At 40.2% G+C, this 25,727-nt stretch overlaps 2 protein-coding genes across 9 annotated transcripts in view; both read left to right on the top strand.

The window, feature by feature from the left end:
* The first annotated feature begins 1,217 nt into the window (after positions 1 to 1,217).
* si:rp71-17i16.5 (phosphatidylinositol 4,5-bisphosphate 3-kinase catalytic subunit gamma isoform) lies at positions 1,218 to 11,291 on the top strand. 2 transcript variants are annotated; one of them, XM_053425510.1, is made up of 13 exons: positions 1,218 to 1,330; positions 1,465 to 1,729; positions 2,809 to 3,956; positions 4,059 to 4,722; positions 5,307 to 5,372; positions 5,959 to 6,184; positions 6,460 to 6,554; positions 7,199 to 7,342; positions 7,477 to 7,567; positions 8,140 to 8,270; positions 8,556 to 8,667; positions 8,900 to 9,057; positions 9,978 to 11,291. In XM_053425510.1, exons 2-13 carry the CDS (start codon positions 1,487 to 1,489, stop codon positions 10,233 to 10,235), a joined length of 3,336 nt encoding a protein of 1,111 aa, XP_053281485.1. In that variant the 5' UTR covers positions 1,218 to 1,330; positions 1,465 to 1,486; the 3' UTR covers positions 10,236 to 11,291. The 2 variants fall into 2 exon arrangements, with proteins under 2 accessions (XP_053281485.1, XP_053281486.1); XM_053425511.1 differs by lacking the exon at positions 5,307 to 5,372.
* A 4,274-nt stretch (positions 11,292 to 15,565) lies between these two features.
* The window catches only part of lamb2l (laminin, beta 2-like), a 55,713-nt gene continuing 45,551 nt past the window's right edge, over positions 15,566 to 25,727 (top strand). For 4 of the 7 annotated variants that reach the window (XM_053425109.1, XM_053425106.1, XM_053425108.1 and 1 more), the window contains exon 1: positions 15,566 to 15,759. Coding sequence is in view for 1 of the 7 variants with exons in the window: in XM_053425105.1 (XP_053281080.1) it covers positions 16,007 to 16,010 (4 nt within the window). In the remaining 6 variants the exon portion in view is untranslated. The other 3 variants (XM_053425105.1, XM_053425107.1, XM_053425110.1) reach the window with 1 other exon arrangement.

Below are 25,727 nucleotides of genomic sequence, written 5' to 3'. Positions count from 1 at the left end.
TACTATATATACTGTACTATTTGTATATACTGTATAAACAATAACATTACCATCATATCATCAGTACTATTACCATCATCTTGCCACTGCACCTTATCTACCTATTTATCTTGTGTTCCGGTTTTTTTATTCTTTCTACCTCAATATTTTTTATTTTATTCTATTGTATTGTATTTTATTGTATTCAAATATACCTGCTGCTATGACGACTTAATTTCCCTTCGGGGATGAATAAAGTAATCTATCTATCTATCTATCTATCTATATGATCAAATATAAATACAATATATAAATACAAAAGAAAGCTGTTAAAAAGCAATGAAAAAGAAAATCCTGATTGAGTTAAAAAATAAATAATTATTTGATTTGATAAAAGGCCTTGGCAAACAGGAAAGTCTTAATTCATTGAAAATAACATGCAGCAGACATGAATAGATTAACTTAGAATAACAAAGTGCTGCGAGGAGATGCACTGTATGACTGTGTGTGTGAATTGGTGAATGTAAAACTGTACTGTAAAGCGCTTTGAGTGGTCATCAAGACTAGAAAAGTGCTATAATGCTAATACAAAACCATTTACCATTTACCTGCAGAGCTTTTTAATGTATATGTGATCCCAATTTTGAACAATGGTAATAATGACCACTTGAAAAGGATGCATGCTTGATTTTCCTCTTTCATTTATTGTAACTTTAACCCTTTGATTTCCTTAGTTTAATGTTGCATAAGTGTTCTATAGTGAAACAAGTGCCACTTGAAAATCCCCACTGAGACATTATCGCAGATTAAATATCATTAACCTCAATTGAACCATTGTGAATTGAAGGTCAATCCACATTCCACCCTACAGTGCCTTCAAAGATGAACGAGCCAGACAAACAGAACAGGTTTGGGGAACTCCTGCAGCACTTTGAATACAGTCCCATTTGAATCTGTTTGAATTAAAGTACACAGAAGTTCTCATTTTACTTCTCTTTACCATCATTTTTGAGGACATAACTAGACTTGACTTGTAAATCAGGGGAAATAGATTTGACTGTGTATTGTATTTTATTTATAGCAGAACTACCCATTTACCCTTGCCTTTTACAGTGAAAATGTCATGAAAGGTTAGACGTGCTCTAATTAACAACAGGAAACTAGGAAGTTAACCCCTTCAGAGGATCAGTAGATGCCTTTGTTGGCATTTATTTTTGTGCTGGTGTTTGAGAACAGGTATCAAAGAATGAGGAAGTCTCTAGCAATCACAAAAACAACACACTGTTTCACACAGTCACACGGGTGCACACTCACACGGACTACACCGTAACGCAGCACACATCATCTTAAGGTTTGTTTGGTTTGTAGTTGATTTGCTTTGTTCACTATATCTGCAACACCATATCAACAACCTGTAAATCATTCTGCAGGGATAGATCTAAAAACCTTATAGATGCATATTTAAATATACCTCTTCAACCTCAGGTTTTGCTCTCTTGCAATATCAATGGATTTCGGATTGTTCGTGAAGCAGTCTGACAGTCCGTCTGCTGTGGAGCCTCAATCTGAGATGTCGACTCAGAGCTGCTCTGAGAACAACCTGAAGTTTATCTGTGAGTTGAAGCCTGTGCCTGGTCCACCACCGGGCGGTGATGAGAGCTACAATGCTGACATGGATTGCGAGCAAGTGTCAATCATCCTCCCTGCACAGTGTAGCATCTACCAGCTGAGGCTACGCATCTGTATGCAGGTAGGCCCACACATATTTGATGGTCTATAAACTAAAAAAAATGTTTTTATGAAGGTTGTATTCATGTTTTTTAATATATGCACATTAATAGCTGGTCATTGTAATAAAGTACATTCCAGCGTACTTTATAGATAAAAACTTGACAACCTGAATAGTGAAGATGTCATCATTTTGTTTAGATGGTGGCATTATTGCTGTTCTGGAATCAAGACTAAAGAATACAGGTTGAGGAAAAGTTTAAATCCCAATGACTCAACTGATCTGCTTACTTTCTTTATCCAGCATTACCATGGGATGCACTTTTCTTTGTCTGCACATGTCCTGACAACTATTTACATTACATTACATTACTTTTCATTTAGCTGACGCTTTTATCCAAAGCGACTTACAATAAGTATTTAATTTAATAGTTCTCTATGGCACATATTTATCACATGTATAGGAATACATCTAATAACCTATTATTCAACAGCATCAGTAGATTTAAAAAAAAAGGCAGCAATATGTATATCTGCAGCCACCTGGTGAAAAAGATGTATGAGGCCACAGGTGTGGATGTGAGTGTAAAGTGTTTTCTGTCTCTTTATGTTGGCCCTGTGATACCCAGGTTACCTGTCCAGTGTGTACCATGCCACTTGTCCAATTTCAGCTAGGACTGGCTCCAGCTCCCCCCACAACCTTAAACGATAATTCAATTCCATTCAATTTTATTTGTATAGTGCCAAATCACATCATAGATAAAGATTAAGATATAGTAACCTTACCTTGCAATATTATAGAGAAACCCAAGAGTTCCCTCAACGAGACGGTGGATAAGTGGTATAGATAATGAATGAGTGGATAGATAGATCGATGTGTCAAAATGTATTTTGTCCAATATAATACTTCTAAAATTAAAGCCATTACCAGAGTCACAGACCTAGCAGTACTTCTCCACCTCGATGCTAAGCTACACTATCTTTATCCTAATTACAGTTTATGATACAACCTCACAGTGCTGCTAACATGACTGTAAACCCTTTGTCTTGTTCAAACACATTGTCAAACTGAAACCGTCAACATTGTCTCTTTTCCTATAGGCCGAGGAAAAAAACTGTCATCCAGATCCACTTGCTTTACTTGACCCAGAGAGATACACTCTGCTATATGCCAGGGGGGATGAATGGTACGAGGCCTACGATGGCTGTCAGGTTATCAGGACGTTGGACATTCCATGGTTGCGTGAAGACACTGGGCACCTCTCTGCACATATAGTGGTAAAACCTGTGGTGGCAGTTGATTCAGAGGAGAAGAAGAAACAGCAGCAGAGTCTGGCCTACCTGATTGGACATAACCTGGAGAAAGACGCGTCTGACCGGCTTGGTGAGCTCACATTCACCCGCAGGAAACTGGCATCTCCGAGGAGACAAGAGCTAAGAAATCGAGATGATAAGTTGTATGCCACCGAGCCTTGGGTAACTTGTGCCCCCATTCCGAGTGACCTGCAGGAGCGACTAAACAGGAAGATTCCTATCACCCTGCATTACATGAGCAAGATCAGCTTCAGCATTCAGGTGGATTTTAGTGCAACCCCAGATGTTCTTCTTGAAGTTCTCAGAAGTGTGTTGGCAGACCAGGGGCTTCATGCTGATACTTTTGATAGACTGGTATTAAAAGTCTCAGGCAGGGAGGAGTTTTTATCAGGTCATTACCATCTCAGCGATTTCCTCTGGGTTCGACATTGCTTGAGGACCAATCAAGACCTTCACCTCTCTGTGGTGCCTGACTCACAGCTTGTCAAGGAGACCGTCCGTATTGTGGACTGGCCACTCGTTGATGGTTTCAGTGGCCAGTTCAGCTCCCATGATGATCTTTGCCTTGAAGGGAAGGATCTGGATGACATCTTCATGATATCTTTGTGGGACTGTAAAAGAAAACTCAGGGTCAAGTTGCTTGGCTTTGACATCCCAAATCTTCCAATCAAATCCCCCCAGGCTGTTTATGTCGAAGCTTCTATTCTTTATGGCAACAAGGTCCTCTCTTCAGTCTCGTCTGTTCCCAAGGCCTTCGCAGATGAAGTACTGTGGAATGAATGGCTCAATTTTGATGTTCTCCTCAGGGATCTGCCACGTGGAGCTAAGCTGGCTTTCACCATTAATGCAAGTGGTGGTGACATCTCCCCAATAACCAAAGACTCAGGGGAGACGAAGCTGCTCTACTTTGTTAATCTTCTCCTCATAGATCACAGGTAAGCAATTTGTGTATGAAATTGTCCCTATTTATATTTCAGATTCAACTAAAATTATGACTAGAAAAGACCCTAACCCACCAAACTTGTTCATCCCTGCAGGTCCCTCCTCAGCCAGGGCTCCTACACCCTGCACATGTGGTCCTACCCTGGCCAGGAAGAAGAGGCCATCACCTACCAGGCAGACAAACTGTCCTCTGCTACTAACCCAGACGTTGCAGATTCCATGGCTATCAGCTTCCTTCTAGACCGCTACAGCTTCCCTGTGGTTCTGCCAAATAGCCTTGGTTCACCTGAATGTTCTGGCAGTCCCAACTCCCCCTTCTCCTCTCCTATATCAACAGCCTCCTCTCTCAAAATGTCTCCCTCACTCTTCTCACCCTCTCCCACTATAACCAGCACAGACTCTTCCTCTCAACATTTGAAACCTCCTGAGGGCCCATCAAGTGACACAATGGCTCTCAGATCCCTATCCACAGTTGTCAGAACCCAAAGGCCTTGCCTAAAAAAGTTCCGGGAGGAGAGCATCCGCTACGCGTCCAACCTACCCCTCTTCCTGCGCAATGTTGATTGGATGAACCGCACTGTGGTTGAGGATGTTCACTGGCTACTGGGAAACTGGGATACTGATGAGCTTGATATCACACTGGCCCTGGAGCTGTTAAGCATTGACTTTGCTGACGAGAGAGTCAGGAGACTTGCTGTCCAGAGACTGGAGAGCCTGTCCAATGATGATGTATTGAAGTATCTGCTACAGCTGGTGCAGGTATGTGTCAAAGAAAACTTGTTGTTAGTGTTTACTGTTGATCTGAAAAATTAAAAAATAAATCAAGCCTCAAGTTTGAAAATAACTGAATATACAAAATATATGAAAGCATTTTCTATTGGAGGAAAATGTAAATATTATGCATTCAAGTGCTACAACCCACAGCCTTTGCATCAAAACTTTGCATAGTTATATATCCAAATTTAAAAACTCAGCTTGGAAAAGTTTGTCAAGCAGATTCAACACCTGCAATTCTAAGAATTTAATTAATATTTTTCAAAAAAAGTGTATCTTTCATTTCTGACAGCAAATATAGACTAATCGTTCCTGTCTTCAAACCAATGATTTTGCCAGCTGAATACTGACAACGGCCATGTTTTATCAGCTGTCCCTACACTAGTGTTTGTTTGGGATGTAGTAGTCTTTTATGGTAAATTGATAAATGCATCAAAAAAATGGATCCTTAATTTCTCAGAGAGAAAATTCAACGGAAACCTTTAGTCTCTGTCCGTAATAAAAAAGGATTCCAATGTGTGTAGATATAGAGACTGTAATAGTTTTTTTTGTCCTCTAAATTCATACAGACCCTTAAAGTGGAACCTTACCACGACAGCTTCCTTGCTAGGTACCTCATCCAAAGAGCCCTGCGGGTGAGTTATGCAGCATTAGTACGTACAGCATCGTTTGATGTTAAGACTAAGAGGCCAGTGATCATTTTGCCATATTTGTTGGTATTTATTAATTTCTTTTAAAAAGAAAAATACACAACACGATAGTTTTATTTAATGCATCGTGTCTCTGAAAAACTACTAATCCGAATACATTTCATATTTATTGACACAGTAACCAGACTGAAATGCACAAAACATCCTTGAGATCAGTTCTAGGATAAAAGACATGGACTTAACGCACAGTTCAAAAGATTATAACTCAGAAGTGTGTCTATTGGATTTATTATTTTGTAGATGTTTGCTTGTGCACTTTCACTAAATCAATACTCACGAACATGGTCTCAGCAGGTCGAGGGACAGGGATCTGTGAAATACAGGATCTAATTTAACAGTGAATATTTAATCATTATAGTTCCTGACCTCTGCTACTCCTCTTGTGTCAAATTCAGGATCTTATTGGCACTGACTGACTTCACTTTTAAGTTGTCTAGGACGTTCACACAATAGTGAGACACTTTAGTCTAATTGCAGTATAATGTGGACTCATTCACGTCTTTCATTGCAGAGCAAGAGAATCGGCCACTTCTTCTTCTGGTACGTCCGCAGCGAAGTGGCTGGGTGTCCTTACTTCCGCCAGCGCATGTCGGTGATTCTGGAGGCCTACCTGCTGGGCTGTGGCCAGGCCATGCTCGACAGCTTCGCCCAGCAGGTCCAAGCTGTGGAAGCTCTGCAGGAGGTCGCTTTAACGATAAAGACACTTTACCCTGACAAGACTGACCTCCCTCCTACAGGTTGGACACAACCAAGAAATACATCCCTATTTTTTCATATAATGTATTCATGCATTCACCACCCGTTTTCCATCTTGTGTTACAAAACCTTTGGTCACACCATTTGTCTAGCCAGTTCCAGTTAATATATTCATCTCATTATTGAGTCAAATATATTTTCTTTTCTGTGGCAAGTACTCCAGTCTGAAAAGAACTGGATAGATCAGGTTAAATCGTTTAGTTCATTTCATTGAAAAAAATTGCATGTCTTTTGTTTCTTTTTGCTGTTGTTTTAGCTCCCATCAGGCTCCAAGAGCTTCTCAGAAACTGTAATCTTCCAAATGAATTCCTGATGCCCTTTGACCCTCGCATTAAAGCTGGAATGATCCTGGTAAGCTTTGTCAATATTGTTTTTGTGTGTGTACAAATAAGGTGCATTTGAGTATTATGGTAATCTTATTTTTTTATTATACCTTTAGCAAGTTTAGTTTTGCGTAAGTCTCCCACTGACCATAAACTTGAAATAATACTTCCTCTTCAACTAAATGACAACAGAAAGTAGCTACTGAAGAGTTTACAAAGTGAAAAGTACTTTATATTGCAAATGTCTTAATTTCCAAATAGCACAATACCTTTTCGAGTACTTATCAGATTGTGTTTTGGGGGCGTAACTTTGACGAGAGGGCCGATTGGAGGGATTCGGGTTTATCTGTTGCATTTTTTCTAAGTTTAGCCTCTCTTGCTAGCTTTTCCACGATTACCAAACGTAGCCAAGTATTGGTCTGAGTCAAATAAACAAACAAGCAAACAAACAGATTATCTTCTTCTGTTTGTAGTGATTGTTGCTTATTTGGTCAAGTTTTCAGGGGCTTCAAGTTAAGGGAAAGACATTGGTATAGTTATCTTTTGACAGAATCAGTTGGCAGAGTGTTGTATGGAACTTATCAGTAGTGGAAATAAGTTGATTTCAAGACATTTCAAAGTTATTTGAATTAGCAAAAAAAGATCAGTTCTCTTTCTTTTCCACCTGTCCAGCTGGATAAATGCAAAGTGATGGCCTCAAAGAAGAAGCCTCTGTGGCTGGAGTTCTCTCCCATGCCGTCGCCCACCTCTGCTACACCTGTCGGAATAATCTTCAAACAGGGCGACGACCTCAGACAGGACATGCTCGTCATTCAGGTGAGGGAGATTGTGTTTTTGCCAGAATTACTCAACGGACTTTTGAGTAATCTTACTCACTCTGGATGTTGTGTGGTGTTGATGAATGTATTTTATCTTTGGCTGATGTGACACATGTGCATCTTCCTGTTTAGACATTGATGGTAATGGACTCTATCTGGCAGGAGAAATCTCTGGACCTTAACCTTGTTCCATATGGCTGCATCTCCACAGGACACAACATAGGTATCAACATCAGTGTGGTTTACAAATACCTCTTTCTTACATTTTCAATTTTTTTTAATATATTTGGATTTTTTTAATACATGCTGTTAAGTTCTATTTGCTTCAGCTGTCCTGAACCCTACCAAACTTTTGGAGTATCCGGGGTAATCAGTGTTGCAGTCGAATCCAATACAAATGAAGTAACTGGTGATCAATGCTTTCAAACTAAAGAAACTAAAGAGAAAAAACACAACATGCCTCCGTCATTTAAACCATGTTTTCAGCCTAAAACTCATCTAATATCCTCCTCTGAAGCTGTGTTTATGTTCATAAGCATGAACCCGCAATCAAGCTCTAGCCCAATGGTGCGCGTTAGCTACATCTGCTAGCATTGTAACTTACGGTATCATACTTTTAGACTTAAAAGATGGTGTAAATTAAGCCATTTCGGGTCGAATTTGAATGTCGGGTCTTGCAGACACTTGGTTGATACCATACAAGCAGTACGGAGGCGTGTTTTTCATGTTTGAAGAAGGAGTCTGACGCCACTTCTCCCACTATCCCCATTTTTTAATCAAGTTTTTATTCTACAGGTATGATTGAGATAGTGAGGAATGCAGCGACCATTGCTGCAGTGCAGAGGGGCCACAGAGGAACAGCTGGAGCTTTCAGAAATGATGCTCTGTTTGAGTGGCTCAAGTCCAAGTGTCCACTCCAGGAAATTGTAAGTCATATGAAAAAATGGACACGATTCAGACCCAGGTTTTGTACAAGACTTTGACCCGGATTTACTGGTAATCTAGGTTTGCACCCTCTTATTTGAGAGGTGTTGGCCAGTAAACATGCTGGGTCATATTGGTGTGGGCAGCTGCCAAAAGGTCAGCAGAGAAGACCAGATCATATTTATTACATTAGATGAAACACATTTATTGTATAATATAGTGTGTGAATGCTCTTGATCTGTCATGTTCCAAAATCATCGGACTTCTGTAATCCCATTTCACTACAGCACTACGAGACTGTGGAGAGGTTTGTGAAGTCTTGCGCTGGTTACTGTGTGGCCACTTATGTAATGGGTATCGGAGATCGACACAATGACAACATCATGATCACAGACCAAGGTACGCCTCACACATCCCTGTTCACATCACACTGGCTGTTGATTGAACTCATTAACTGGCAAAAATTTGCATTTGTGCAATTGCAAACACTTTATCTTTCAGTCCTTCCCTTATTAAAATGACACTACGAGTGAATGACAAACAAAAATGAACAAATGAGACTGAATTAAGAAGATGAATGTAGATGAAGAGTATTAACCTTCATGTTGTTTTTCATGTTGTTTTTCATCAGGGAACTTGTTTCACATCGACTTCGGTCACATCCTGGGTAACAGGAAGCAATTCCTTGGTATGACCAGGGAGCGTGTACCATTTGTCCTCACACCTGACTTCCTGTTTGTCATGGGCAGGGTCAAAGGTCGCAACAGCCTATATTTCCAACGGTTCAGGGTAAGAGGACCGTTTTTGAGTGTGTAGGTGTGATTCTGTGTGTTTTTGTGTGTAGTTGTTATTTTTGTCCAGTCATCAAGCCCCAAACTCTTTACATCCTGTTGATGATTGAAACAGGCTACATGATTTTAATTCATATAATTTATTCATCCATTTTAGCAAGTCTTTTCCTAAAAACAGCAGAAATGTTTTGTTTTATTCTAGCAAACATTATAGTGGGACTTTTTCAGACATGGATTAATACTTATTTGGTGTTTTCAACAACATACTGTATGTAACTGACTCAAAAATAAAGTACAGTATATTGTGTTCATGGTATTGAACATCTCAGCCAGTGCAATGGAGGGCCTTATTATTTTCAACAGGCTTTGGATACACAGACAATACTTGTTAGTTGGACAAATGGTAGTTCACAAATATAAAAAAAGAGAAAATAAGCAACAATAAATAAAAGAAGTAGGCTCCGAGATGTGTTTCAACTTCCTTTTATGGAACAGCAGCAAATTATGAAATGTGATGCTTAGATGGTGAATTCTTTGACTTTAATGAACTGTGATTATCAGATAGAGATGATTTTTCAGAAATCCCAAACCCATAATTTTAACTCCATTTATTTGAGTACTATGACTATCATTATAATATTGTCTATTTTTGCCTTTATTGAAAAAATTTGCAAAAAAATTACCTTGCCCCCAAACATACACTGCATGCATGAATTAGGGTGGGAATTTATGTGAAATGTTTGTTCAGTGAGCTTTCAAGCGAATCCGCTGTGCATCTGTACTGGCATTTTGTGTGTCAAATATTCAAAATGAAAACTGCAATATTATGATTTCTTGCATCCTATTTTATTTTCTCTTTATTTCCTCATCTTTGACTTTGCTCCTCTTTTTCTTCCCCACTCCATTTACCACCATTAGGACACTTGCACACAGGCCTACCTCTCCCTGCGCTCCCACTCTCGTCTGCTGGTCACTCTTTTCTCCCTAATGCTGCTGACCGGCATTCCAGAGCTGAGTGCTGCAGAGGACATGCGCTACCTGCGGGAGGCGCTCCAGGATGAACAGGGTGAGGCTGCGGCCAAGGAGCATTTCCTCCAGCAGATTTCTGAGTGTGAGAAGCTGGGCTGGACTGTGCAGGCCAATTGGTGGATCCACATGGTGGCCGGCATCAAATGATTGATTTGTTCTGCTGCGGTTCAGCTCTGGAGGAGGTGAAATGCATGTTTGAATGTCTACATGTAACAATAACTTTTTCAATTTTTATTTTTTGTATCAGTGATATATACATTTTCTTTTTGTAGCAAGTTAAGGCTGCTTCTATATGCATTTATCTGGAGGAGGCTGTGTAGAAACCAATGATATAATAACTAAAGATAACATGTCTGCCAATAACGTAATCATTTTTCAGTTTTCAATGTAATAAAAGCCGATAATGTAATAGCATTTCTAAAGCAATAACATAATAACTTTTTGCCCATAATTTAATATTTGATTAAATTTGTATTATGATATTTTATTATATATTAGTGATGGTTAGTCTCATGGAAGTTGCACACGAATAGCAAAAAAAACTGGGCAGTGCAAAGGGGGGTACAAGGTGTGATCAGATGCCTGATCAGATAATCATATGAATTTCTAACATGTATGAAATGTCTTCAGGCGCTTGCACAGATGAAGCACAATCAAGAGTGGATTCCCCTAAATCAGCACCTTCTCCCTCACTACGTCGGTTTGAAATGAAAAAACATAACAGAAGTTGGAAATGTAGTTTTGGGCTGGAAGAAATTGCACAGCAAGAAAGATAAAGAAGCAGATGAGGGGGTTCATATAGTACAGTAATCAGAGTGTAGTCACTGATCTATTTTCAATAGTAGCCTCAAACGTATTTGGTCAAACAGAATATGATCACGGTAGTATGTTACTCCCTTGTTAGCATTGTTAGCAAACAAACTTCTTCTTTTTTGACCAAAACACCAGCCTAGACCTGGTCCACAGGAGCCTATGCAACGTACAGTGTGAGTAGTCAGGTTGTGTCAGACAATCGGTCCAAACAGCGTGAGCACATAAGAGGATTTACTACAACAACAGGGAAGAATGATCATGGTCAATGTTGCAGGTTGAGTTGCTCTGTCTACCCTGGCAACCCTTTACAATTTCTTTAGACTGTCAGATAAAGCAATTATAATAAAAAAGTATTATTGTGTGAGAGTAATTTTCCCTCTCTCAATCAAATTGTCTCCAGTCTCCATGTTGCTATTTTCACATTACCCAGGCAACAAACTGGCACACAACAAGTTAACACAACATGTATAGGTCTTATTAACACTCAGAGCTGATGACTTTGCCATTTACACATGAGAAGATATTCGAAAATGTAAGCATTTATTTGGATTCATATTTCCAGTCAATTGGCAAGTGTGACTCTGGTATTCTCTCTCTTTTTTTAACGTCTGGATCTCTTACGCTGCTAAACTCTCTGCTCTCTGGTTTGGTGTTGAAGTCTATCAGAGGAGAGTGAAACTAAAAAGTACAAAGTTACAGGCCATAAAGCTAAAATGATAAGCAAAAAGATACTGTGTCTTTGGGTAACCCGAGTATAGTAAGTAGGTAAGTATTACCTATAGCAAAAACAGAATTGTAGGGAAAACCAACATCCAGAAACAGGTCTAGGTTCTGTGCTAAAATCTTGGTCTGCAGTTTGAAGTGAGTGTTCCAAAAGACGACTCAGATCCATTCTACAGACAGCCTGACCACTTCATGCCTGTAGACGGCATTCATGAGGAGGTCCTACATTGGACTGAATGGAGCTAAACAGGGGGGGTTCAGTGTGCAACAGTTGGGTTGAAAACCGATCATCTCAAAGACGACCGAGAGGAAATGTAAAACTGGTTAATGTAGCAGCTGCTTACTTTTTCATGCTGGGGTTAATGATTATATTACACAGTCACACAGAAAAAGGCTGTGGGGGACACCAAAATGGCAAGTGATGTAAAGTGTCTTGTGGTATGTGACATCACGTTTTTTTAAACATTTTGGGGATAAAGCTGAGAAGTGTTAGCCTTTAACATGAAACTAGCAGCGACCAGGGAGGTTAACGTAGGCATGTGCCTCCTGCCAGTTTCCTGTCTTCAGTTACTTATTAAACCCACTTGAGTTCTATCAATGGTTACATACAGTGTTTGTAATTTACAATGGGTTCTTTCCACACCCATTCCACATTTTTCCACAGAGTTCATTGGTGATCTGTCCAGCAGTCTTTGAATAATCCTGTTTACTAATAAATAGACAAAAAAAAACTAGAAGAAACTAGAAGGGATCCCAGAGAGCATACTGTAGCTCTCTAAATAAAAGGCAGACCAACAAATTAAAACTTAACCTTCTTTGCCATTGCATTGAATAATCCTCACCAGTGAATACACTGCACATGGCTGCTTAAATTATACATGGCTAACATGAAATGAAGGTTGATGACATGCGTGCGAATGTCATCAGGAGCTTTCAGACATTTCACACTGAACTGAAGAACTGGCTGACATATGAATGAATGATCAGGAGAAGATATTATGTGAGGAGAAATAAGTAGAGGGGGAACCCTTCCTACATATTATAGTCCCACATTATCAGTTTTGGTCTCTTTGGAGTTTTTTCTCAGGGGATCACTGCACACTGAAGTAACAGTGAAGTTCAGCTGGAGCCCCCAAATAGAGGCCAGCCATTGGATGTGTTTCCTCACTAGGGGGCAGACCTTGGTCATGATATATTGATACCCAAAGCACATTTAAGGTGAGTGAAGTGAGGAAGACTTTCAGATTCATCGTTAGCCAAACGCAACCTTTACATCAGGACTCAAAAGCAAATGCTGGGTTAGAAATGTTTGCTTGGCTTATTTTTGTGTTTAAGTCTGCGTGGTTTAAAGTGCACACATTTGCATGATATACTATACAGCTGGATAACCAGGAAATAAACACATGAAGGGAACATTTTAATGAATTCCAAGCTGATTTACATTCTGCTTGACTCACTACTGTTCCCACTGTAATATAGTTTTAAACATGGTATGAACTACGAGACCTTAATGACTACCAGACCCCAATTCTTTGTAAGGTCCAGCCTTCCCATGTGAAGTGCCTCAAGATAATAAGTGTTGTGATTCAGCACTATAATAATCTAATTGAAAAAACTGAATTGAAATTACTCACTGCTGCTGATCCAGAATCGCGAGTATAGGATGTCAAACAAATCTTTAACAAATGGAGCTATTTCAAAAACGATGGACTAAAAAAACATCTTGCCGCATTCCTTTCACGCATGCACTCCATATAATGTGACACACACACACACACACACACACACTCACACACACACTCTCACACACACACACACACACACACACACACACTTAAAATCACCGGAAAGCATGTGAAGAATGAAAAGAAGAGGGTATCCCTGGTTTTCAACTGTTCATTTTCGCTTTTGGAGTGTGTAGCAATCATGTAAAACAACCTCCTCCAGATGTTTCCCTACTCAAAGAGCATATCTGTGGACAGATTACAACCTTCATCCAGCATTCGCACCTCTCTCATGTGTTTATCATTCCGTCCAGATTTTCTCCCACAGTTTCTTTATCTCCTCACAACTCTTTCTCCCTTACAGTTTCTTTTGTTTATTGCCGTGCACCTTTTGCTGAACCGCTGCTTATCTCTTCATCTGTTGCTGATCACTGCCCTTAGTACTTCTAAGTTCTGTATAATGCCTCTGATTACAACCTACAGTATAAAGTATCTGTTGTTTTCATGCTTGCTGTTTACTTTCATCTTTGTGTTACACTGCGCAGTATAATTATGGATTCCAGCCTTGGGTTTTACCTTGCGCAACCCGCACAGATTCCTGACAGTGGGTCTTTACAGCTTCTCCTCTTTCTACCTGTCTTTCTTTCCCCACATCTTACTCCCTGTCACTTCCTTGTAGTTCTACCGGGAGTCAGTGTTTACACATAAACAACATGTCTCTACTTCCATCCCTTTTCCACTAGCTGCTCGATCCGGCCCATACCAGGTCGAAACACGAACGCACACTGACCTCGAGTAGACTGTCGTCGTATGAGGCGGCTGCTGGTTAGGGATATGTGATGTGTATCAGTTGACTCGACTGGCACCATATAATGAGCTCGGCGATGGAGACTGTCATCTCTTGATAATTCCCGTGGTTCAAATCCTGTCGGTGATGAGCTATCTCCACTAACCTCGTGCCATCGAAGCAAGACAGGGGAACACACTATGCTGCGAGTGGAAATCCTTTTTACCTCTCATTGCACATTTTTATTTGGTAATGCCGGTTTCACGTGGGAAGAAATTACCTTACTTGAAATATCTAATCCTTAGACACACAAACAACAAACACATCATATCATGAATGGAAAAAAATACAAATGCCCTATTCAGCTGTTGATTTTCGCTGCTGATTCATTCATTGCCTTGTTTTCCTCTCTTGCCAGTTTACGTCAAGGTTCTCTGAGAGATGATGTCAAATATTCCACATCACCATTAAGTCCCCAAAAAATTGTTTTAGAACTGTTCAAATAATGTGTGTTGGTATATAGACTAATTGGTTGTTCTGCTGTTCTTCTCATGCCAGGGCCCGTAAAGCGCCCCCGGCTCTCAGGCAGACATGGACAGGACATACAAACACCACACAGAAAGACCCAGGCCGAAACCGGGATTCAAACCAGGAACCTTCTTGCTGTGATGCAACAGAGCTTACACTACCAATAAATACCACAACTTGTATGTTTTGCCTTTTTGAAGTACACGACCTTGAACAAGGTATTATTTTCCAAATATATACTATGATGTGTGGCTTTGTTAAAAGCTATAGAGCTGACAGTAAACAAGGGAAGGATTTCAAGGTTCAAGGTTCTTCATTGTCCCTGAGGGGCGACTTGTTGCACAGCCAGCCGAGCATTCGCCCCATCAATGGACGTACAGTATGTACAACACAAAAAAATTGAGAATACTACATACGTAACAAGAGTATTTATAAGGCCAGTGACAGCAGGGACAAATTCGATTTTACATGCTTGTCCCACATCTAGTTAAAATATACTTAATGATTAAAGAAATTTGATATACTTTATGACTCAAATGTGGACCTTATCTGAATAAGGAATAGAGCAGGGATGTTGGATATATAATTGCCCCTTCTGTGTAAATTGTTGCCCCTGATTCAGAAAGTCCTGGAGAGGCCACTAGAGGAATGTGCATGGAACATGTGGCTTTGTGTTTCTCATGTGAGAAAAGCTGTCCAGATTAATTTACTTTGCTGTATCTGCTTTCCTGACATTCAAGTTCACTGGTGAGTAGTGAAGCACCGAGGGATTAGTTGACGCTAATGTTTAACCTGGGCAGTGGGAGGACTGGGTGGGGACCTCCTCACCTGCCGCTGCTCCGCGGTGCGAGGCCGCCGGTGACACTTCAGCTCCGCCTTCTCCGCTGCTCGCTGGGTTTACCGCCTGGATTAACGGAAATACACACACACACACACACACACATACCCACAGAGGCAGTGCTGCCGGACGGTGCGCGAGAGAGGGAAAGAGAGACAGTGAGAGAGAGAGAGAGAGTGAGAGAGGGAGAGAGGGAGAGAGGGAGAAAGTTAGTGTGAGTGTGTGTGAAGAGAGGAGCCGCTGAAAACTACCGAGCAGGTGAGCGCTCCATCTAATCTTCCGTCTTTACGAACATTCGTGTCCTGACCACGCCTCAGAGAAACTCTATATCAGCACAGTGGATTCTCCACTGAGTTTATATGGAAGCTGTGCTATTACTGCGTTACCTGCCAATCATCCTCCTGGAGCTAAACCTTTGAATTATGCTAGGCTAATTCCATCATTTTGAAGCCTTTAGCTAGTTGTCATGTTGATGTAGACAGTTTGAACTGAACTCACAGAAAGTATGGGTGAGTAAACATAACTTAACTTAAAGAAAGTATCGTTGAGTAAACACTACAGTTTGACCTTAACTTAAAGAAAGTATTGGTGGGTAAACACTACAGTTTTACCTTAATTTAAAGAAAGTATTGGTGAGTAAACACTAAAGTTTACCTTAACTTAAATCAAGTATTGGTGAGTAAACGCTGCAGTTTTCCCTCAAACTATTAGCTGACTGTTCATTAAGTTTGCATCGCAGCATGGGTTTATGGTTCTGTTCTTATTCAACTTTCCTGGATGAGTCACTATTACACTGTAGTTAGCCTGGAGCAACCGAGGCTTCATGACAAGTGCAGCCTCGTGTTCCCCTCTGCTCAAACATGTGTGTTAAATGAGGCTGTGTGGTCACTAGAAAGCAGTTGTACATTTGTTTGTTGTAGGAGAAACTCCCTGTGTTTATTCCTCAGAGTTTAAGATGTGATGTGTTGGAGAGCAGATCCAGTATCAGACAAGTGTGGTGCACATGCATTGAGCAGGAACTTGCCCTTGGAAGTGGTGGTTCATCAGAAAAACATTTGAAATGTATTTGAATGTGGATAGGTTCTGGATTTAACTCAAAATTGAATTATATTTGTACAAACCATATGCACAAATCACAATTTGTCGCTTGACAATCAGAACAAGGTGCGACATCCTCTTTCCTGACTGCAGGCATTGTTGGAATGGAAGTTGCAACCTTATCAGATTTGTTATGAAGGGAATGGCAAATAAAAAATATATGCAAAAGCTGGGAAGTAAAAAAGAGAGCTGCCAAAAAGTTGTGTCAGAGTTCTGCTGAAGGAACTAGAAACCGGCACTTGCACTGTGTGTGTGTGTGTGTGTGTGTGTGTGTGCGTGCGTGCGTGCGTGCGTGCGTGCGTGCGTGCGTGTGTGTGTGGGTGTGTGTGTGTGTGTGTGTGCAGGCTGCTAATGGCTGGGAGGCTGATTTGTGACACTGTTGCACACATTCCTACCAGATTAACCAGCAGCACAGATTAATGGAGTGCAGAGCTCACATTCACTGTCCAGAATAGTTTGAGTAATATTCAAATGTTTGCTGCAGGTGAAGAACAAACAGCATCACTGACAACATGTTGTGTTGTTTCTATAACAGCTGGACCCCTGAGCTCACACAAGTTAACAAGGAATATCAGTGTAACCTCAAAAAAGCATGTTCTCCTTATTGGTGCCTTTTGTTTGATTAACAGTTTAACTTTTCACTGAGGAAACGTTCGCTCTCTTCCTGGGAGTTCAGGAATTCAATATCAGCAGTTATTTCTTTTCAGCAGCTTGTCAGAGTATTGAGTCGGTGTGTGTGTGTGTGTGTGTGTTTGTGTGTGTGTGTTTGGGAGGTACATGTTCTCGTGGCCCTTGCAGGCTTAGTCTAGCTTTAATCAGCTCATGGACATGGCCTCTCGCCCCACTGCTGAGATCAACTCTAACCTGAAGGGTTAAGAGGATCCACGAGTCTCTCAGACCCTGAATGGTAGAGCTGGCCATGTGGGACACAGTGTGGGGGCTGCGCTGCCTCTCTGTTATTTGATTATTGACAGAATATATGTAAATTGTGACCATTGCTAAAAAATTTCAGAAAAAGGGGGCTGGCTGCAGTATTAATCATAAACCCTGCCTGCGCCTGGTTAGTGTATGGGACACGGACCAAACTAAAAATATTAATGATATTCTGAAAATACCTCTTAAGCAAGCTAAAGCCTCCCTTCGTCAATGTTAATATTGTCTGATATGGTGTTACATGGTTTTATACTATTATCACTTGTAATAAATGTATTAACGTACATTTGAATAATATAACAGCTATGATACGAATAACCATGATAATTCTGTTCACTATAATAAGACCCAACCCTACTGATACCCTGGCAAATTCTTCTGTTTAGTTAATGCTGCACAGCTGCTCCCATGGTGTGTTTCTGAACAGTGTTTGCTGTGTGTAAAATGGTAAAGAGTAGTTATTTTATTTTATTGGTCTTGTACATACAGTATAGCCCTAGTCACTGGGAAACAATGATAGAAGAAGTAGTTTTGAAATAAGTCTTTGATATTGGAGCCTGTGTCCGGGCCTCTTCAGGCCGAGACACTCATAATTACATCCCCCGATGTAAATCAACCCCTTCTCTGCCGCACGCTGACAAGAGGCTCTGATGACTGCTACGCATAATTTCCAGTCTCTTGCTTGTGTCATCCTGTCTGAAAGTTATATCAGGCTAATTTATCTCATCGTATCTACAACAAATGGTACTTTCATAGTCAGGATGTACACTCACACGTCAGAGAACAGGGTGTTGGAAAAACATTTAGCAAACAAACATTTAATAAAGCTCATAGCTGTGACATTGTGTATAATAAGTAGAGTTATAAAGGTCTGCCCAATGTAATAATGCATGTTTCTATAAATATTTACATGCTGTGAGAAGGTCTCAGTCTCAGGCTGTAAAGCAGATCGTTGCCTCTACGATAAAGTTTCTTATGCCCTCTCCTGCACTCACCCAAGATTTTCTCTTCAATAACAGGAAATGCAATTTCCTTAAATCTTACTGAAAAAAGAAAAGCCAAATATCCAGCTTCTCATTCATGTGAACAGGAAAACACTGATCGTCCCTTTGCTTTTTAGATCACAGGAGACATAATCTGTGCTTGTTTCAAGTGCAGATTGTTTCTCATTTGCAAACCAAGTCTATTTAGCTAAGTCATCAAGCATGAGACTTCAGATTCAGCCCACTTTATATAAGTGATGTAACCGTGAAATGTGCATGCAGGTGGGTTAGAAAACTAGATCAACAGGGGAGTTCTTTTTGTGCCTGAAATTGCAGGACCCAAGAAGGAAAAACTCCTTGTTAGCTCAGAGTTAAACATTTGATATTAGCATCCTAGTGATATGGTATCTAACTACCGTTCCCCAATGGTAATCCACACATAATGTTTGCTGACAGATAGCTGTCATCATGTGGTGTGAATAAACACTACCGAACCTCCAACAAGTTCCTTCCTATCTAAATCCTATCATGCCCATATACAAGCTTTGATGTTCTTTATCATTGTACCCCTGCCTGGCTTATCTCCACATTACTGACCGTCTCCACAGGCATTTGTCCTGAGCCAAACTCTGAGTCGCCCCATTCACCTCCACCATTCACCTAAGGATTATTTGGCTTTCTAGTCCAAACATGAAAAGTGGTGATTGTGTTGGTTGGTGTGTGTCTGCACTGAATTTAACCACCTTTAAACTTCCTTATTTGCCACTGCCCAGTCATGCCCGTGCATGCACTGTTGTGGGTTTTGCAGGTGTGTCTCCCTAAGTTAAAGATTAATTTTTATGATTAAAACAAAAGACCCTGAAGGGTGATTTCAGAATTGATCAGGGAATTGTTTAGAAAATAACAAAGGCAGAAAACCAATGCACTGGTTGTACATGTAAAGGAGCCCCCACATACACACTGTTCATTGTGTATGTGTCTGTTTCTGTGGAAGTACAAAGGTTGCATGGACAAAAGCCAAGTAAGATCGACAGTATTTATGGTATTAGGAATGAGGTGTGCTTCATGAGGTATTTGGGGTGTCAGTGGCAGTGAAAATCTGCAGTGAATGGAAGATTGAACTCCCTTTTGTTATCCCGAAAATGCAGAATTAACATTGACGGTAATCTTTCTTTAGCTGTGAGAGGCCAGCAGAGATAAATCACGTAGCCAGATAGTATTATAAGATATCCTATGGCTCCACAAGTGAGATCTGACATGTATGTGGTGGTTTGAGAAGTTGTTTGATGGGAAGACGTTTCCTTTTTTGTTGCCATGGTTTAGCTAAATCCTTTCAGTTGAAGAGGCTGTGTTTGGGTGGTCTTTTGACTTGTAGTCATTGACTTACTGTAAGCTCTTATGGTTATTGGCTCTTTGTGTGTTTTTCACTGATAGTTCTCATTGTTACCTTAGCGTTGCTAAAGTTAGGATTGGTAAATTTCAAAAATATTTTTTATCGTATTTATTCAAATCATCTCCACGGCCCAATAGCAACCAATTAAAAAGGTTGTTTGAGTATTGGCTGGTATACCAGTCTGTCACTTGTAGATGCACCCTGCTCTCACTGCACATAACTTCAGCCTTGGAGATGTGCACCGCTGAAGCAGAGACAATAATCTGAAGTTAGTGAGACAGTCATGGAAAAGTCAGCTTATAACAGTTGTCAGTCAGTGCAAGTTCATGTGTTTTGGGGGCGTAGCTTGACAAGAGGGTCGGTGGGAGGGCGGTGTATCAGTTGCAAATTGTAGCCTGCTCTTTCTAGCTTTTATATGCTGACCAACCACAGCTTTAAATCTGACGGAGCAGAAACTGGGCCACCCCCAACCAAGTTTTCAGGTTGTTTCTATGTAATTGGAAACCACTGCTATAAATGTGATGCATGCTATAAATCTAAATTGAAAAGATGAGCGTTGTTCTCATCTCGTCCCCCAGGGAAGCTGAAAGTATTTTTCACAATATTGGACTGATGTCAAACTCAGGAAACAGCAGTCAATTATTTTGTGTTCCTCAGAGCTTGGATCAAAGCTTACCTTTTAATATATCCTAATCTTGAGCACACGTTATCTGCTGCTCGCTGCACACTGCAGGTGTATGTGTGGCAGATGCATATTTTAGAATACAAGAAAGATTAAACCAGTTTGTCCAATCTTCTAGCGCCCTTAAAAGAGCAGTGAGTAGTCGGGGTCACATTTCAGATCTTCATTACTTGTTAAGAACTCCACAAAATAATTATGTTTCTCCCTCTATATCTCACATGATTTTGCTTAAATGAATGTTCATTATCTAAAAAGAAATTAGAATTTCTTTCCTGTCCCATTCATTATCTCACCAACCATCTGAATTATTAAACTGCATATAAAGGTGTAGCACAAACTAGCTGCTTCTCCAGCAGATACATAAGTAGCTCACATCCTGATGCCTCAGTATTAATCATCTAATGATACATTAGTCAGTGAGACCAAACTAGTATTACGTTTGGTAATGCTTAAGTGCATTTACTTCCATTTTCTTGGAGGACCTTTTCCTAAATTATTATAAGATAGCTATAGCGTAAAATACTCAAAACAGTTCAAAGTCATTGGCAGTTAAAGAGATATCTAAAAGTAATGGATTAATAGATTTAAAAGTTCTGAATAAAGTGAAAACACTAAATTTTAGCTCCTTGAACACTTACTAAACTGAGCTTAACATTGGTGCAGCAAGATGTATGTGCATTTGAATCAATCTGGCTGGACTGAAACCTCTGGTGTAGTTGACAGTGGTGCTGGTTTCAATATTGAGTCACCTGCCTGAATGGAAGACAGACTTCCTGCATGAACTCATCCGTATGATCTGATCCCATTTCCAGCCCAGCCTTGTTTTACAATACCTTAACAACAGTGTCTCAGCCTGCAGCGCGTCGGCAGGGTTTTCACTGGCTCAGTCTAAAGCCCTTCATTTGATGTGTACACAAACTCACGTAGACACACACACGGAGCGTCAAGCTTATCATGTTATGGTGTGCAAGGATCTGGGTGTCTTGGATTGTTTGGACTAGTGTCTCGAGATTTCTTGTCTTTGTCTGACTGCCGCACAGAAGTTATACGAGGTTCCTCTTATCTTTTTGTAGTGATTGTGAGAGTTTGTGACAAAGTTTTTTTTCAAGGACATTGATTTGCTGCATTAAACTTGCCTTCTCACTATGACAATCATTGTTTCGTACGTCGTATTGCCTTTACCTATACATTTACTTTATCTATACATTTAGAGCCATATTAATGTATGCATGTGTACAGTCAGTGTACCCATTTTAACAAGCAGACACTTATAAGGTATCCAAAACCACACAGGCCTCTTACAATCATCAAGTCTGTGATATTTCAAAAGTCTAAAAAGACAGAACAGCTCGGGCACATGTAAAACTTTATTATCAATACAATAACAAATCATACAGTCAATATTAAAAGAACGCTCTTTTTGGGTGGATCTGCACCAAATTGAATACCCTATAAATCAGTCCACTAAACATGCCAAGATCCATGAATTACTTTCTGAGAAATAAACTTAAATGTTGAAAAACGTGTAAAAATATCTAGCAGTTTTGGTTTGAAAGTGAAGTGAATCAAGGATATACAAATAAGATTCTAACTCTGAAGGGAACCAAGGCCCTCTCATCGCGACTCTGATTGAGTTTAAATTGAACTCATTTGACTATATAGGTCCTCCATAATGGATTTTTTGTTCCTTTGCACACATGTTCAAATTGTGATGAAGAGACCATTTCAAATTTTGACTGTTTCAACACCAATCAGTGCAAATATGGATCCATCCACTTTACGAAGGGTAATGTTGGACAATGAGAAAAACGATCTGTGCACGCTCTGGGGCAAGGTATTAAACAGTATCTGAAGTGCCATTTTGAATGGTGCAAGTGGGAGTAACCTATCACATTGCTCATAAAGAAATTGGTAAAAATGTGACGATTCGATAGTATTGCGATATTTGGGCCAAGATTCAATATTATTGCGATTCTTAACATATTGCGATACAGCAAGATTCGATTTTGCGATATATTGCGATTCATGTCCCCAATATTATTCAAAGGCATTACAAAAAATGAGGTAAATAAGACTGCTCAACTCACTTCAAATGTCACATTTTATTCTGTGAACAACATTGTCTTCTACACATTAACTGTAGTGCAAAGACTAAGAAAGGGTAGTGCAAAAACGTTGTCCTTGAACATTCAGGACACAGGACCTTTGTAATTATTTTCTGAATAGGAGGCCTCTCACATGAACGCTGAGCTCCCAGCACATAACTTAAAATATTTAAATACAATACAGTAACATAAAGCAGACATAATAGAGTAACATAAACCTGAGAATAATCATATAAATAAGAGTAACTTAGAGCTTTAAAAAAATTGAGAAAAATAAACAAAATTGGTACTGCTAGAGTCCAGTCCAGTTGGCTGCAAGGTCATGAACCAAAATATTAAGTTCATTTGGGACTATTGGCATTTTTGTTCAGAAAAAGGAGTTGGTCAACATGCTCAGATGTTAAAGTGCTCTTCTAGGCCGTTACTATATCTCCTGCAGTGGAGAACACCCTTTCAGCAGACACACTAGTACCTGGAATGCTCAGGTATCTTTTAAACTCTGAAACTCTCCTCGTCATGATTTGCCAGCCAGGGGCTCTTACATATATAATTAAATATTGCAAAAATTGTAAATAAAGTATACAAAAAAAAAATACTTTGTGCTACTTTATCAATATAATTGCGGTCGTAAATATCGCGATACTGAACAGAATACATTTTCCCCCCACTCCTATAAAGAACGTGTCTTCTTCAACCAATCCTGATTAAACTCTCTGCAGAAATCCTGAGATACCTCCTGAAAATACATCCCCTGGTTTGTGATGAAAAGGGGACAAATGGTTTAGTTTTGAGTGTGCAATAATTGTTTTGCTGCAGAGTTTGTGATGATGATCAGTGTGATTGGTCTCATTCCTTCAAAAATAATCTCACTTTGCTTGGCTTTGTCAAGTCTCAAATTCACTTGTTGATGCCCACAGCTTTAATTTCGGCGGATTGAGCTGCTTCTCTTGAGCACAAATGTGTTAGAACCTGTTAATTGCCACGTGCACCTGCATTTGAAATTATACATTGCTCGCTTTAGGTTTCTGACAGCAATCCTTTTGGCTGAAGAGTTGCATTGATACACAAAGAAAGCAATAAAATAGATTGAAATAAAGTACACACCATGTTAGCCGACAGATTGCACCAGAAACTCCACTTCTCTACTCTGTGCCTCATGTGTGACAGGTTAATTTGGTCGGTCCTTCTCACTCTACAGAAGAGGTCAAAGGTCAAGTCAAAAGAGCAGTATGGGTGTGAAAGCTGTTTGGTTTTCTTCTGCAGTTCCTTAATTATCTCACCTAAATCTCACCCATGTCGATAAAAATATCCTGTTTGTTGATTTTGTTGTTGTTGATGTTACAGGTACATACACGCACCTTCCCACTCCACTCTCTTTCTTTTTTCCCACCCAGTCATGGCACCAGAGCTGCCTCAGACCTGTACGGTCGTTTGTCATTTTCCTTCATTTACCTTCATATACCATAGTGTGAAAGTCATGTTTAAAGAAATAGTAAGACAGTTTTGGATGAATGCATATTGTCTCTCTGACAGAGAGTTTGTTAAAGATTGATACCGATCCTTCCTCTCCATGCAAAATATAAAACTGAAAGCAAGAGCTAGGTAAGCTGTAGGCCAAGTTCAAAAACAGCTTTCAAAGTCAGATCCCTGCGTATTTCACACTACACTGATTGGGAGTCTTGCAGTTGTTGTGACTGACTGGTGAAAAATCTGGGGGTACCTCATAACTAACTACATGTACCTTCCCCACCTTTACTCGTCCTGCATGCGGATTGCCAGGAGATAGCCAGAGTTTTCTGCAGACTCACACTCGATTTTCAGCAGGTTAGAAATCAGATTGGTGTCTGCGACATGGCGGGAACTTGTTGGAGAGAGGTGTCTGCCAATCGAGCACTAATCGGGGGCTTTTGTCTGTGACTTGCAAAACTCATTTGCAGCTGGCAAATCAGGCTCTACATCATGAAGTGTGAACTAGGCTTTAGCTTCGCACTCTGACTTGAAACAAGGGTAATAACTTAGTTTGCTTTTTCGAACAGTAACAAACTTATGATTGCTACCAGCACAACAACGTTAGTATATAGTGCATCTTGTTTTTTATATCTATAGAAATTTTTAAAAAGTGTTAAATAATGGCATCACATCTTCCTTATCTCTGCTGTTCTAAAAGCTGCCCTCACTTAAAGGGGACATATTATGCCCTTTTTACCAAAAAGTGATATGGTTCCTTGGGGTCTTAATGAAATGTCTGTAACATATTTTGGTCAAAATACCATAAGGATAATTTAAACAGCACCCTCTTTACCCTGTCTAAAACAGCCCTCCTCAGATTGACCTGTTTTGAGGGTCGCCCCCTCCTCCACGAGATACGAGCGCGCGGATCTTGGCCATCCATTACCTTTGTAGAAATATGGAGATGAAGATACAATCTTGCAACCATATTGTTTTGAACCAGAGTCAGGCGGGTCGAAGCCTGTCTGCGAGGCTGGGGCTGTCGCAGCCTGACTCTCCGCCACCTGACAAGCCGGAGACATGGGGGAGACACCGCGGAGACACCGACCATGTAAGAGACTCCCATTTGGCCTGTGACGAGGGAAGCATACGGAAGCTCATTCACAGTCACTCAAGCATGACGTTTCTGACATAGAGAAACCATAACAAATCGCGGGAGTTGTTTTTTTCCAGAGTTTTTAGGACGGTAGACATGCCAGATACCCAAATGAACGTGTAGAAGCACTACAAAAGTGGGATTTTCATAATATGTCCCCTTTAACACTTGTTTGCAACTTGTATCCACTTAAGTGTTGCATCAATCTTGTCATCTAACTGTCCACCATCAAACTAAAAAGAGTATCTGCCAAAAAGATATCTTACAAGTCTACTACGGCCACCAGAGAGTTTCTTCTACTTCTAGATCTTGACTAGTTTTTGGAGGCGTACGTTTCATGGTTTTGATTATATCCATACTGCTACGTTTATGTTTGAAAATGCAACAACTCTTCTGTGGATAAACCTGGTGTCCACACTATTCCTAC

Source organism: Pleuronectes platessa, chromosome 6, assembly GCF_947347685.1.
Source record: "Pleuronectes platessa chromosome 6, fPlePla1.1, whole genome shotgun sequence".
Classification (NCBI taxonomy): Eukaryota; Metazoa; Chordata; class Actinopteri; order Pleuronectiformes; family Pleuronectidae; genus Pleuronectes; species Pleuronectes platessa.
The sequence above is the reverse complement of the archived record's forward strand: the minus strand, read 5'-3'. Positions and strand labels throughout refer to the sequence as shown.

What these genes read in the sequence shown, in the direction of transcription:
- si:rp71-17i16.5 (XM_053425510.1), top strand. Translation starts at nt 1,487, where the DNA reads ATGGATTTCGGATTGTTCGTGAAGCAGTCTGACAGTCCGTCTGCTGTG. An exon ending in TCATCCAAAGAGCCCTGCGG is followed by an intron (nt 5,373 to 5,958) that starts GTGAGTTATGCA and finishes CTTTCATTGCAG; the next exon opens with AGCAAGAGAATCGGCCACTT. An exon ending in TATATTTCCAACGGTTCAGG is followed by an intron (nt 9,058 to 9,977) that starts GTAAGAGGACCG and finishes TACCACCATTAG; the next exon opens with GACACTTGCACACAGGCCTA.